General features: G+C 33.5%; 2 protein-coding genes across 3 annotated transcripts; both read left to right on the top strand.

Moving 5' to 3' along the window:
• Positions 1–404: 404 nt before the first annotated feature.
• On the top strand, positions 405–11,657 carry LOC113520249 (gustatory and odorant receptor 24). 2 transcript variants are annotated; one of them, XM_052898039.1, is made up of 5 exons: positions 405–996; positions 9,268–9,525; positions 9,826–10,104; positions 10,512–10,673; positions 11,325–11,657. In XM_052898039.1, exons 1-5 carry the CDS (start codon positions 460–462, stop codon positions 11,520–11,522), a joined length of 1,434 nt encoding a protein of 477 aa, XP_052753999.1. In that variant the 5' UTR covers positions 405–459; the 3' UTR covers positions 11,523–11,657. The 2 variants fall into 2 exon arrangements, with proteins under 2 accessions (XP_052753999.1, XP_052754000.1); XM_052898040.1 differs by lacking the exon at positions 10,512–10,673 and having other exon boundaries at positions 9,826–9,939.
• LOC128201343 (E3 SUMO-protein ligase ZBED1-like) lies at positions 3,031–5,682 on the top strand. The gene has a single exon (XM_052898038.1). It carries the CDS (start codon positions 3,519–3,521, stop codon positions 5,496–5,498), a length of 1,980 nt encoding a protein of 659 aa, XP_052753998.1. The 5' UTR covers positions 3,031–3,518; the 3' UTR covers positions 5,499–5,682.
• Positions 11,658–12,341: the final 684 nt, after the last annotated feature.

Below are 12,341 nucleotides of genomic sequence, written 5' to 3'. Positions count from 1 at the left end.
GTTTGTTACTTAATCTCGTCCAAATGACTAGACGGATTTGAATGAAAGTAGATTGAATTAACACATTTCTAATATAGAAGTACCTCCTGTTACCATAATTTATGAGAACAAAGCCTCAGGTTACATCTCTAACTGAATTTAGTAAGGATACCTCAAGTCAGATTAGATAATAATTATTTTATTTCCAATTACCTGCTGTGTTTTAACGAGAAATTTAAACACCACGTATTGAAATGATCATGATGTTGTCACGAGTTAATATTCAAGGTCGTAGTCAAGGTGAAGTACACAGTGAAAGATTAATGCAAGGACGACAAAACGCCTACGTGGCTGCAATCAAGCTGTCAACCTTTGAAATATGACGAAGCGGCGCCATCTTAATCCCATTACGCTTCCTTCTCCTGTAACTCGATTCAGTAAGAACTGTGCATCAAAGCAGCTAACACGTTTATAATCAAAATGTCTCTCTACACGGGTAACACTCTATTTCCAACAGCGAATATTCCTAATGGAATCGCATCACAAATGGATGATAAGCCAAAGAACAGAATGATATACCTGGACGTCACGCCCGCTCGGACTCCATTTAAGAAATTAACTTCGCCGAACACCGTAGTTCCGCTACAGGATAATCTCGTAAATCCTTTAATTAGCAAAGATATAATATATGAGAATATTAAACCCGTATTTGCAATATTGAGGCTAATTGGTGTATTGCCAATAACGAGGCCTAAACCAGCTGTGAATCAGTTTCAAATAGCATCACCCTCTATGGTGTATTCGGTCGTCCTTTACGTTTCACTCGTAAGCTATGTGCTTTACCTCTCACTTCATAAAGTCCAAATATTACGGACTACAGGGGCTGAAGGCAAGTTCGAGGAAGCTGTTATCGAATATCTGTTCACCGTTTACTTATTTCCAATGATCGCAGTTCCAATACTGTGGTATGAAACACGAAAAATTGCTGCCGTATTGAATTCATGGGTTGAATTTGAGGTAATGTATATATTTAAAAAATTAATGTTTTCAATTAGTTTATCGAATTAATTCTATACGTTACATCATGGAGTTACTTGATTGAATGTGGACGAAAAATAAGTGATTATTGATTATACCAAATTGACCTCTATGTTTAAAAGTCTACCTTGAAAAAAAAAAATAACGGAGCGGGAACCTTAGTTTTATATATTCTGCTATGTGTAAGAGTGACGCCCTCTAATGTCAAGAGTTTATACGCCGCCTTCGTAGTACACAAAAGGCTCTGACTGGCTTTAACTTAGCGATGGGCGAATCGAATTAAAAAACTCGAGTTACTCGAGCTGCATTGCCGGCGGCTCAATTCGAACTGGCATTTCTATCAACTCGAATCAACTCGTATGAAGCCAATACACCGCTACCTACGTCACAACCGTGATATGAATGCGATCCGCGCTCGGGACTCGGATTAGTGTCGCCTCAACTCGGCCGAGTGTGTTTGTCATAACGTTAACTCGATTCGTAAGTTGTGAATGCTGTGTGGCTGTGTGCGTGCGATGCAATAGAAACATCATACACACGAGTAAGACTCTCGTTGCGTGACGTTTCTGTCAGCGTTGTTTTGCAGTTATACTCCGCGCACTATAAAATGGTGCGATAATAGCTGAGATTTTGGCTCTTCGTCATCATCACTACATAGTATAAAACAAAGTCGCTTTCTCTGTCCCTTTGTATGCTTAAATCTTTAAAACTACGCAACGGATTTTGATGCGGTTTTTTTAATAGATAGCATTATTCAAGAAGGTTTATATTTATAATACATGCATAATAGGAACACTGATAATTTAAGAGGTTTCTAATTTGATGTAATGTGCACCCGAACGAAGCCGGAGCGCGTCGCTAGTTTTATTATAAATGTAACAGAATAGTGTTGAGTAAGATTTATGGAGTTAAAGTCAATCTAATAATATATTTATTACATATTTTTATACGACTAGAAAAACAAGCTACCGTTACCGATCCATAGATTTGTCGCATACAATGAACTTTCGTAAATTATCTATGCTTTACTGTTTGCGTTGTACAAGTATTTTGAATTATATACTGATATGTGTATGTACCTATTACCTGCACTGCACCATGCCATAGCGTGTGGTGTTTAATTCTCGACATAACTACACCAACCGAACAAGCTACGAAGCAGAATGAGATAGTAGAATCACCCGAGGCGTAAGTTAAAGGAAGAGAAGGCAATTGGTTCATGATTGGCCGACGACGAGCTCCTTTTTTTAGAAATGTACTGTTCCGTTTTTAATTAATTAATGTTAAAATAAATTTAATTAAATAGTAAAAATGTAAATATTAAACTTTTATGTATTTTCTTAGGTGATTTTTATACTTTTTATATTTTTATAAAATGAAATTTTTAAAAATGTTGTTCAAAATTTTTAAGTTTGTAAAAGAAACCTACATGTTTTGGGATACTGTAAGTGTAGTGAGTAATTTATAAATAAAAAAAAAATAAATAGGTACCTACATAATGACACAAACTCCTTTTTATTTCAGTCATTTGCTTATTGTGAACACTGTTATTTTAACAAAAACAGATGCTAAGGTGGTTTATTAAAAACCATTTATGAAAGATGTATATTTAAAATGGAATAAAGTTTTTAAATATAGTAAGTAAATATGAATCATCGTTATGAAATTTGGTGAATAAAACTTTTATCACGTTAATATAAACTTCTTAAAAATAAGTAGTAGATTAATCTTATAATAAAAAAAGCAGATGTATTAGTAATTCATGCAATTACTTCTATCTTACTTTAAAATAATAGGTAATTATTTCATGACAATTACTTGATAAATTAAGACACCAAGAAATAATAAACAAACGAATTCAAGATGATATTAAAATATGATGTTAGTATAACTTTTAACAAATATTTATTAATAAATTAAAATAGTTCTAATTTACTTTTTTTTTCATGGATGATTAATGGAATGGTAACACCGCCTGCGCTATCGGTATACACTGGCGGGGCACCAGTGAGGGGTGATAGGTGAATAATGAAAAAAGGCACGTCAGTCAGCCCATCGTGATGAATACACATGGAACTCAGCACGATAGTTTCCAGGGGGACCCGCGTGGAGGTCGACCTGACAGGATATATTGCTAGCAATGGGACTGGTAGCCCACATTACTAATGATCCCTTCCCCTCAATTTACTTATATTGTAAATGGAAAAGTAAGCTTAATTTACGTTCAGTACAACGACAATAGTCGTAAAATTACTCTACCATATCTGAAACATAGCTGTAAATATATTGATTATTTAATTAATTAATAGAAAATATTTTAATCTGTTAATTTTAATAAACTTTCAAATTCTGTGTCCCCTCACTATTTTTTTTTTTTTACTGTGACTCACCGAAAATGAAATTAATGCAACGACCAACGGACCAACGTTTCGCGCGAAAATACAACAGTGAATATATAGATATATAGTTATTGTTTTTCGCAGTTTCTATTTTTTATCAATATGAGTCCACCTAAAAAAAGCGTAGTATGGGAGTTTTTTCGTAAAAACAGTGATGACAGTGGTACCAGACTTTATTGTAAACTGTGTAATTGTAATTACAAATATATAGGAAATACATCCACTCTAATTAATCATTTAAAGAAAAAACACATTGTTCAATATAGTGAAGCAATTGGACAAGCTTTACCAAGTAACGAAACTGTAAGTAATGGTTATGAAGAGAACTCGAGAATTTTTTTATCTAGTAATAGGCCAGAACCAAGTTCCAGTGAAAATAGAATTTTACCATCGCCATCCCTCGTGGAAATACCAAATGATGAAAGACTTACTGAACCAACCCAAAAGCGAATGAGACAAATGCGTATAACTGCGCCAACTAAAATTAATCAAAAATCTGGAAATGATGCATTAATGGACATGATTGTTTTGGATTTGCAACCCCTACAAATAGTCGAAAATAAAGGTTTTATAAAGTACACACAAACATTAAATCCGCATTATGAAATACCATCAAGAAAAAAATTAACCCAAATGTTAGAAGATAGGTATTTAATATGTAGTACTGAATTAAAAGAAAAACTTAAAGATGTATTAGATATCGCATTGACGACTGATATTTGGTCTTCCGATAGCCAAAAAAGTTTTATTAGTGTTACTGCCCATTTTATACAATATTCGAAATTACGATCAATGGTCATTTCAACTAAAGAACTTCCAGAACAACATACTGCAGAAAATATTGCAAATATATTAAGAACCATTTTATCCGATTGGAAAATTTATGACAAAATAGTCACCGTAGTCACCGATAATGCCTCCAATATGAAAAAAGCCGTAAACGATTATCTAAATAAAAGGAATCATTTTTGCATCGCACATACCATCAATCTAGCTGTTAAAGACTGCCTCGGTAAAGAAATTGAAAATATTCAAAGTTCATATTTAAAAAATACAGAAATTCTTAACGTCATTACAAAATGTCGCAATATAGTAACTCACTTTAAACAAAGTACAAAATCAGCGAATACACTTAGAGACATGCAAACCCAGATGAACCTAGAAATTTTAAAACTTAAACAAGACATTAATACCCGATGGAATTCCACTTTTTATATGCTTGAAAGGCTATTAAGATTAAAAATTCCTTTATCTGCAACTTTACCATTGCTTGACACACCACCACTTAACTTAAATTCAGCTGAATGGTCTATTCTGGAAGATTGTGTTGCAGTTTTGCGGCCACTAGAAAAAATTACAACCACCTTGTCAGGAGAATATTACCCGACGTTGTCATACATTATTCCATTGGTAAGAGGACTACAAAATTCTATCCTCAAGAAGACTCCACATACTGAAGCAGGCCAACATCTACAACAATCATTACTGGAAGTCATAGATAGAAGATTGGGTGTGTATGAAGGTAATAGGACTGCAGCAAAGGCAACTATTCTAGATCCCCGTTTCAAGAAAAAAGCATTTGGGTTGGAAAGTGCTGCAGAAAATGCGATAAAATATGTTATAGAAGAACTAGCTCAATATCAGTTACAGCTTCAGGTATCTGAAATACAACATGAATCTAATACGGCAACAACATCTCAGACTCAGACTTCTTCAAATAGTGACGATGAACTGTGGGAAGTCTTCGATAAAAAAGTGAATGACAGTACTACGCAGCAAACGCCAATATCTTCTGCTTCAATTATGCTAAAACAATACCTAGATGCCCCGTATCTAGATAGAAAGAAAGATCCACTACAGTTTTGGGAAGAACGAAAACATATATTTCCGTCTCTGTATCGAATGGCTTGCAAATATTTATGCATACCTGCGACGTCCGTGCCATCAGAACGACTTTTTTCTAAAGCTGGACTACTTACCAATCAAAGAAGAAACAGACTTCTCCCAAAAAAGTTAGACCAAATTTTATTTCTGAACTCTGTCTGCAGGGAGAAAAAGATTAGTAATACATTTAACAAATAATAAGTAGGTATGTACCTACTTATTATTTATTAAATTATAGGTATTATTATAATTTATTCTCTTTCAAATTTTAGGGCTATTACATAATATACGTATATTTAATTATAGATACTAGGTAGTTAACCGTATCTACAAAACATTTATATTATATCCAGTTAAAATTGAGTAAATTAATACAAATTACAAAACCTGTGTTTCCATATGTGCCAAATTTAGAAAACATGACTAAAAGACGTAAGACTTGCTATTTTATTTTGTATAGATTATATATTATGTTAAAGTTTAACTAGATAGTATTTTTATACAATAATATTACACGATTATAACTTATATATCTACTTGCCTTTTAATATTTTACTAGCTGTTGTCCATGATTTTTACCGCGTGAATTAGAATAAGTATATTCTATGTGTAAGATAATGCTCTATCTGTGTACTAAATTTTATCCAAATCCTCCATCCTCCTCCATCTACCCTTTAGCGTAATTGAGTAACAAACATCTTTAAAAAATTTCGTATTTATAATATTAGTAGGATTATCTGAAATCTTTAGCTTTGCCTGAGTGATAAAAACTATTCTTGCATCGAGTACATTTTGTTTCACAAAAAAGAAAACGTACTTACTACCAATTGTGACAAAATGTATGGAAGCGATATGGGAATAAACTATCGACTGCAAAAAGAATCAGAAATCCGTTCAGTTTTGGGGGAGTTACCGTGTAACATACAAATAAAAGTAAAATAAAAAATCATACGAGTCGAATTAGGAATTTTATTTTTAAATCACTTACAGCATAACGTATAATTACCTCACAGTGCTTTCTATCGGAGACATATACCCCATAGACATAAAAACTTAAAAAATAAAGTTCAACCGACTTCAAAAACCACAAAACGTCATTACACTAAAAAGTAAAAAATAACAAAATACAAATTTAATCAAAGAGAACAATAAACGTAATATTTATTTATTACTATGCACTACCTACTGATTGTTCTATATGACAGGACAGGCAAAATAGTTTTTATAGTTATTATTTAATGAAACACTAAGTAATAATTGTGGAGCGTACATATGTAATCACTTTCTTTTTAAAAGTGTTGTCATCTACAATTGCAGTGAGATAGGGATGCCATATATGCAACATCCCCCCTTTTTAAGTTCATTAAGAACACAATAAGTATTACTCTACATGATATAGTCATTATAAATAGTTGGCTTTTTAAATATTTCAGAGGGAGACTTTGTACAAAAGTCGATTGCTTGGGTACCTCTGTCCCATTCGTGTTTCAATAGTGAAGCAGTTGTGTTTGCATGGCTATGTTTCGGTTTGAAGGGTGGGATATGGCGTGAATTTACTGGGTACAGAGGAATAACACCTGAGTCCTCAGGAATGGCAACGCATGGGGGGTATCATTATATTTACCACGCTTAGCATATTTTCTCCCAAATTCTGGACAATTGTTTCTGGAGTGACTTTGACCACACCTTGCACATATGTTCTTTTGTATTTATTATTTTTTTCTGAATTTTTGTCTCTTTTTTAAGAGTGTTTACTTTCATCATTTTCTAATGTTTATATTTTCTTTTTTAATTTTATTTTTTTCCTGCTTCTGCTGTTCTACATATTTTAATGACTTTTTTTGCATCTATTTTCTCTTCTCTTAATAAAATTTCCTTCAAATTTGAATCTTTAATCGCGATGATGATTATCATTGCAATGAGCCTATCTTCTAAGATATCAAATTCACAGAACCCTGGTGATGAAATAATTTATAGATTCATCATCTTCTTGTCTCATATTTAAAAATTGATACGTATTTATTAATATGTTTTTACGTGGATGAGTATACCTCTCGAATTCTTCCAATACATCGGTAAATATTTTTGTTCGTTTTTTATCAAACGTATTAAAAACTTCGACGGTTTCTTCACCTGCTGTGTTAAAAAAAATTGCTATTTTCTTTCATCACTCTGTTCTGACAGTCCCGTTGCGGTTAGGTACAATTCAAACTGTTGTCTAAATTGTTTAAAATTCGCCTTTTCCCCTGTCAATATTAGATCTCGCGGGGATCTGATGCCTTCCATCCTGGTATTTTGTTAGTACCAGATTGACAAATGTTCACTTTTACACTAGAGTTTATACTGCATACAGCTATTTTTACGACAAATAGGCATTTGATGATTGTTACAATTGCGGTTTTTTGCACAAAGCAAAAAAAGCAGGGAAAGGGATTATTAGTAATGGAGACTGAGAATCCCATTGCTAGCAATATACCCAACCAGGTCGACCTCCTTGCGGTTCTCCCTGGAAACTAGCATGGTTAATTCTTGATGAATTCATCATGATGGGCTAACTGGCCTGTTTTCATTCTCATCTATCACTCTTCACTGGTGCTCCGCCAGCGTATCCCGTTAGCGCAGGTGAGGTTACCATACCATTTTGACCCATAAAAAAAACTCCTGAGAGTAAAAGAGCGCTATTTTATCGTCAGCTCATGTGACTCGAAAGAATACAACTAACGGTGTAAACGTGCCTATGATATTTAAAATATGTCCCTTAACTCCTAACCATTAAGGAGTTGTACTCCATCATCAGATCATCTTCATATTACTTGAAAAATACTTTTAACGGTTTTAACGTGCCTAAAATTTCAAGAATTATCTCTTAACTCCTAACTTTTAAAAAGTTGCACCTTCCATCATCAGCTAAGCAACATGAGATGATGACTACCAGACCCAAATATCTGAATAGCTTTAGAAAGTACATGAAAAATATTGTAGGTGCTTATAAAGTTTGAGAGTTGCCTTTGATTTCCCTGGGATCCCATCAACAGATCCTGACATAGTGACAATGGGACCACATTAAGACAATACCCTTTCCAACAAAAAAAGAATTTTGAAAATTGGTCTACAGTTGACGGAGTAATCGCATAACAAACATACAAAAAACATACAGTTTTACAGTGGAAATGCGAACCTCCTCCTTTTTTGGAAGTTGGTTAAAAATTAAAAACTATATTTTAAATATTAGTGTTTTGTATTTTTCTTTCAAATTAATAGCTCTAAAGTACAAAACTATTCTATAGCCAAAATAGGTTGATTATATGTTTAGTTTTTTTTTTTATGAATAAGGAGATTTTTATTACAACCGCCTTTAAAAATATTTAAACAGTTCAATCAACAATGTTGTTGTGACTTTTGAATTCTGAGTGTTTACTACGTTACGCTAATTTATTTTATTCGAATTGATTAAAACTCGCGAGTTCGCGTTGTCAACGATTTAAATCTGAACCGAGTTAAGTAACCGACCTGATGAGTTCATATTCAATTGCAATACTGATCCCATACGAAGTGAATGCGAGCTGATTCGAGTTGCGATTCGAATCAGCCACCGTTTCAAATCGGGTGATTCGAGTTCAAAACTATACGAGTTGGCCCATCGCTACTTTAACTACCCTACTTTATGTACCCCACGCAGTACGTTTCAATCATTTTAAATGATCCAAACTTTAATTTTTATCTTATTTTACGGGATACTGTTAACATGGAGTACATAACAAACGTTTACAAATTTAAAGATCTTTACATCAAGTTTACAAACGCTACAATATGGGGTTCTTCAAAAAACGTATTTACAGATTCTTAAAAGACGAGCTACAAATTAGTAACCTTTCTTATGTTACAAGTATTTACGCCAGCCATTCCCACTCAGATGGGCTGATAGCTCGTTTACTTCACAAATAATAATTATGCTATTTTTTTGCAGATTGCTTATAAACAAATGTCTGGTCGATCACTGCCAGTAAAATTATACAACAAAGCACTAGCAATTGCGATAATCATCCCTATACTATCAACGACATCTGTAATCGTCACTCATATTACGATGGTACACTTTAAACTCATGCAGATTGTTCCATATATATTCCTAGAAATATTGACTTACATATTGGGAGGATACTGGTATCTTCTTTGTGAAAGCCTCAGTTTTTCTGCTAATATTCTGGCCGAAGACTTCCAACAGGTATTATTCTGTGAATACATTTAACGTACAACATTAATTTGTATAATAGTTAAAATCTATCTTGACATCATGCTTTTATTTTTTTCATTCAGTATGTACTTAGACACTTAGATGCTTTACTTAATAAATAAACTTGCCATATAGCTCTTAAATACATTTTAAAATAATGTCTTAGGTACGTAATCATACTACTAAGTAAACGAATAACCATTACATTTAGCAGTAGATCTTGGCTTCACGACTTTTAACAAGACTGCCTAAATTGATATAATGTTTACACATTTACTGTTCTATTTACAGGCCCTTCGCCACATTGGCCCTGCTGGAAAAGTTGCTGAATACCGCGCCCTTTGGCTGCGACTGAGCAAAATCGCTCGGGACACTGGCATCGCTAACTGCTACACGTTTACATTCGTCAGTCTATATTTATTTCTCATTATAACTCTCTCGATTTATGGCCTCCTAAGTCAGATATCGGAAGGCTTCGGAATTAAAGACATTGGCCTAGCATTGACTGCTCTCTGTAGTATTTTTTTGCTATTCTTCATTTGTGATGAAGCCCACTATGCATCTCATAATGTAAGTAGCTATTGTATTAATTTTATTTGTAGTATTAATTGCAATGTTTTTAATACTTACCTACATTAATTTATTTTTAAAGATCCTTATTACCTTAGCTTTGATGAAGAGTCAAATCTTATACAAGTATATTTTGTTCAAGTTCTGAAGTTGGTATTTCCTTGGACCACGTTGCAATAGTTTATACCTAAGCTATTTAAGAGACTTAATGTCTTTTTGATGATTAAGACCTGATCAAATGGTAATATAAGAAAACAATAAGTAATCACCTTCCTGTCTTTTGTACCTTGTTGATGTAGGTACAGTGCCTTTAAACTTGTTGGATAGTGTGTTCCTAGTTATCTTCGATTTTAAGAACTTTAGTGCTATAACCGTAGCATTATTATAATATTACAATTCATCTTTAGGTGCGCACAATCTTTCAAAAGAAGCTTTTGATGGTAGAGTTATCATGGATGAACGCAGACGCTCAAACAGAAGTTAACATGTTTCTCCGCGCAACCGAAATGAATCCTTCACAGATCAGTCTTGGAGGTTACTTTGACGTCAATCGCACTCTATTTAAGTCTGTACGTGTAAATTTATTTGTGTTTAATTACCTAAACAATTACTTAATTAATATGTAAATGTTACTTTTCTGAAAATTCCCACAAATTAACTTGTACATCTTTTATGGGTGCCAAAAGTAATTAAATGTAAATAAAAAACAAATTAGCGGTGAATAAGTAAATATTTAACACTTCTTTACAAATCAGCAACTGCTCTTTTGCGTATAAATTATGTCAAAGATATACTCGTACTTTATAATAATTACAATCATTATCACCATATCAGCTCTTAACTAACCACTGCTGAATATAGGCTTCACCCATAAGGGAGATTTTGTCAGTATTTGCCACGCTTGACAGGAAGGTTGGCTACCGCACTTAAGCTTTGGTGTTGTTTTAAGAAGGACGCTGCTGCCCATCTTTGAGCATTAAATTCTTTTAGTCGTCCCTTAGGACACTCACAGGAATAAAGATATAGCCCATTTCATGCCAGAACCGCACGGAAATATGTTGTTATGCACTATAAAAAACGGCCTTAACCCACCTAGATTCAGTTCTTTATAACACCTTTGAATTCGCTCCACTCGGGATCCCAATCTTAATAAACTAATTTTAATCAGTTACTTTTTTTTATTCAAGACAGTACATAATATAAACTTTTTTTTTAAACAGTTAATGGCAACGATGGTGACGTATTTGGTGGTACTACTGCAATTCCAAATAAGCATACCTGATGAAAACCAAAATCAACTAGAAAATGGAGAGGAATCAATCGCAAATATCACATCAACTGTTACCGAAGCCATGACAACGACTACTACCGCTACGACTATACTCACAACCCTGGCGAAAAAGAAAAAGAAACACTGAGACATCACATGACATAATTTCTGAATACTCCGTCCATCCTAAATAATCTGCAAAAATGTTAATTTTGTTTTAGATATAGTTAAATACCTAATTTATGTTTAATTGTTTACAAGCTTAATTCGTGTTGCAATTATAAAGAGATTTTCATAATACAAGTGTTTTGTAGTCTGCCCTGTAGACATATTTTAATGTGTGAAAAAGTATAAATAAATAAATTTTGGGTGAGGATGAAAGCAGGTCAGGTGAGTTAATCCATCGTGACGAATTCCATAAGAACTAATTACATACTCGTAGTTTCCAGGGGGAATTGAATAGAGGTCGACCTTGATAGAGTATATTGCTAGCAATGGAGCTATTATTAACAATTCCTCTCGCCCCAAATACTCCTATCGCATTTTCCGATTATAGGTTCTTAAATTATAAAGACAAATTTTAAATCATATTAATAGTATCTCTGCTCTATGGATTATATACTGGATCAATTCTATGATATCAATTTATTGGAACTTTAAAAAAATCACTTGTGCATTTATGGTAATTTGTATATATATATTTTTTTTAATGTGTAAAAATGGAATAATGACTCCGCCTACGCTATCGGTATACGCTGGCGAGACACCAGTGATAGATGAAGACAGGTCAGTCTTATGAAGAATTCGACAAAGATTAACCACGATGATTTCCACGGGGAACCGCGTGGAGGCCGACCTGATATATTATTGCGACTATCAGCATTGCCAGATTGAGGGTTTTCGCATTCTGGGTAAAATTTTATCATGAAATATGTTTAGAGAAATGGAATCGTTGGACAAAATCGTT

This window comes from Galleria mellonella, unplaced genomic scaffold (assembly GCF_026898425.1).
Source record: "Galleria mellonella isolate WM207_F2 unplaced genomic scaffold, CSIRO_AGI_GalMel_v1 utg40, whole genome shotgun sequence".
Classification (NCBI taxonomy): domain Eukaryota; kingdom Metazoa; phylum Arthropoda; class Insecta; order Lepidoptera; family Pyralidae; genus Galleria; species Galleria mellonella.
This window is presented reverse-complemented; position numbering and strand designations above follow the sequence as displayed.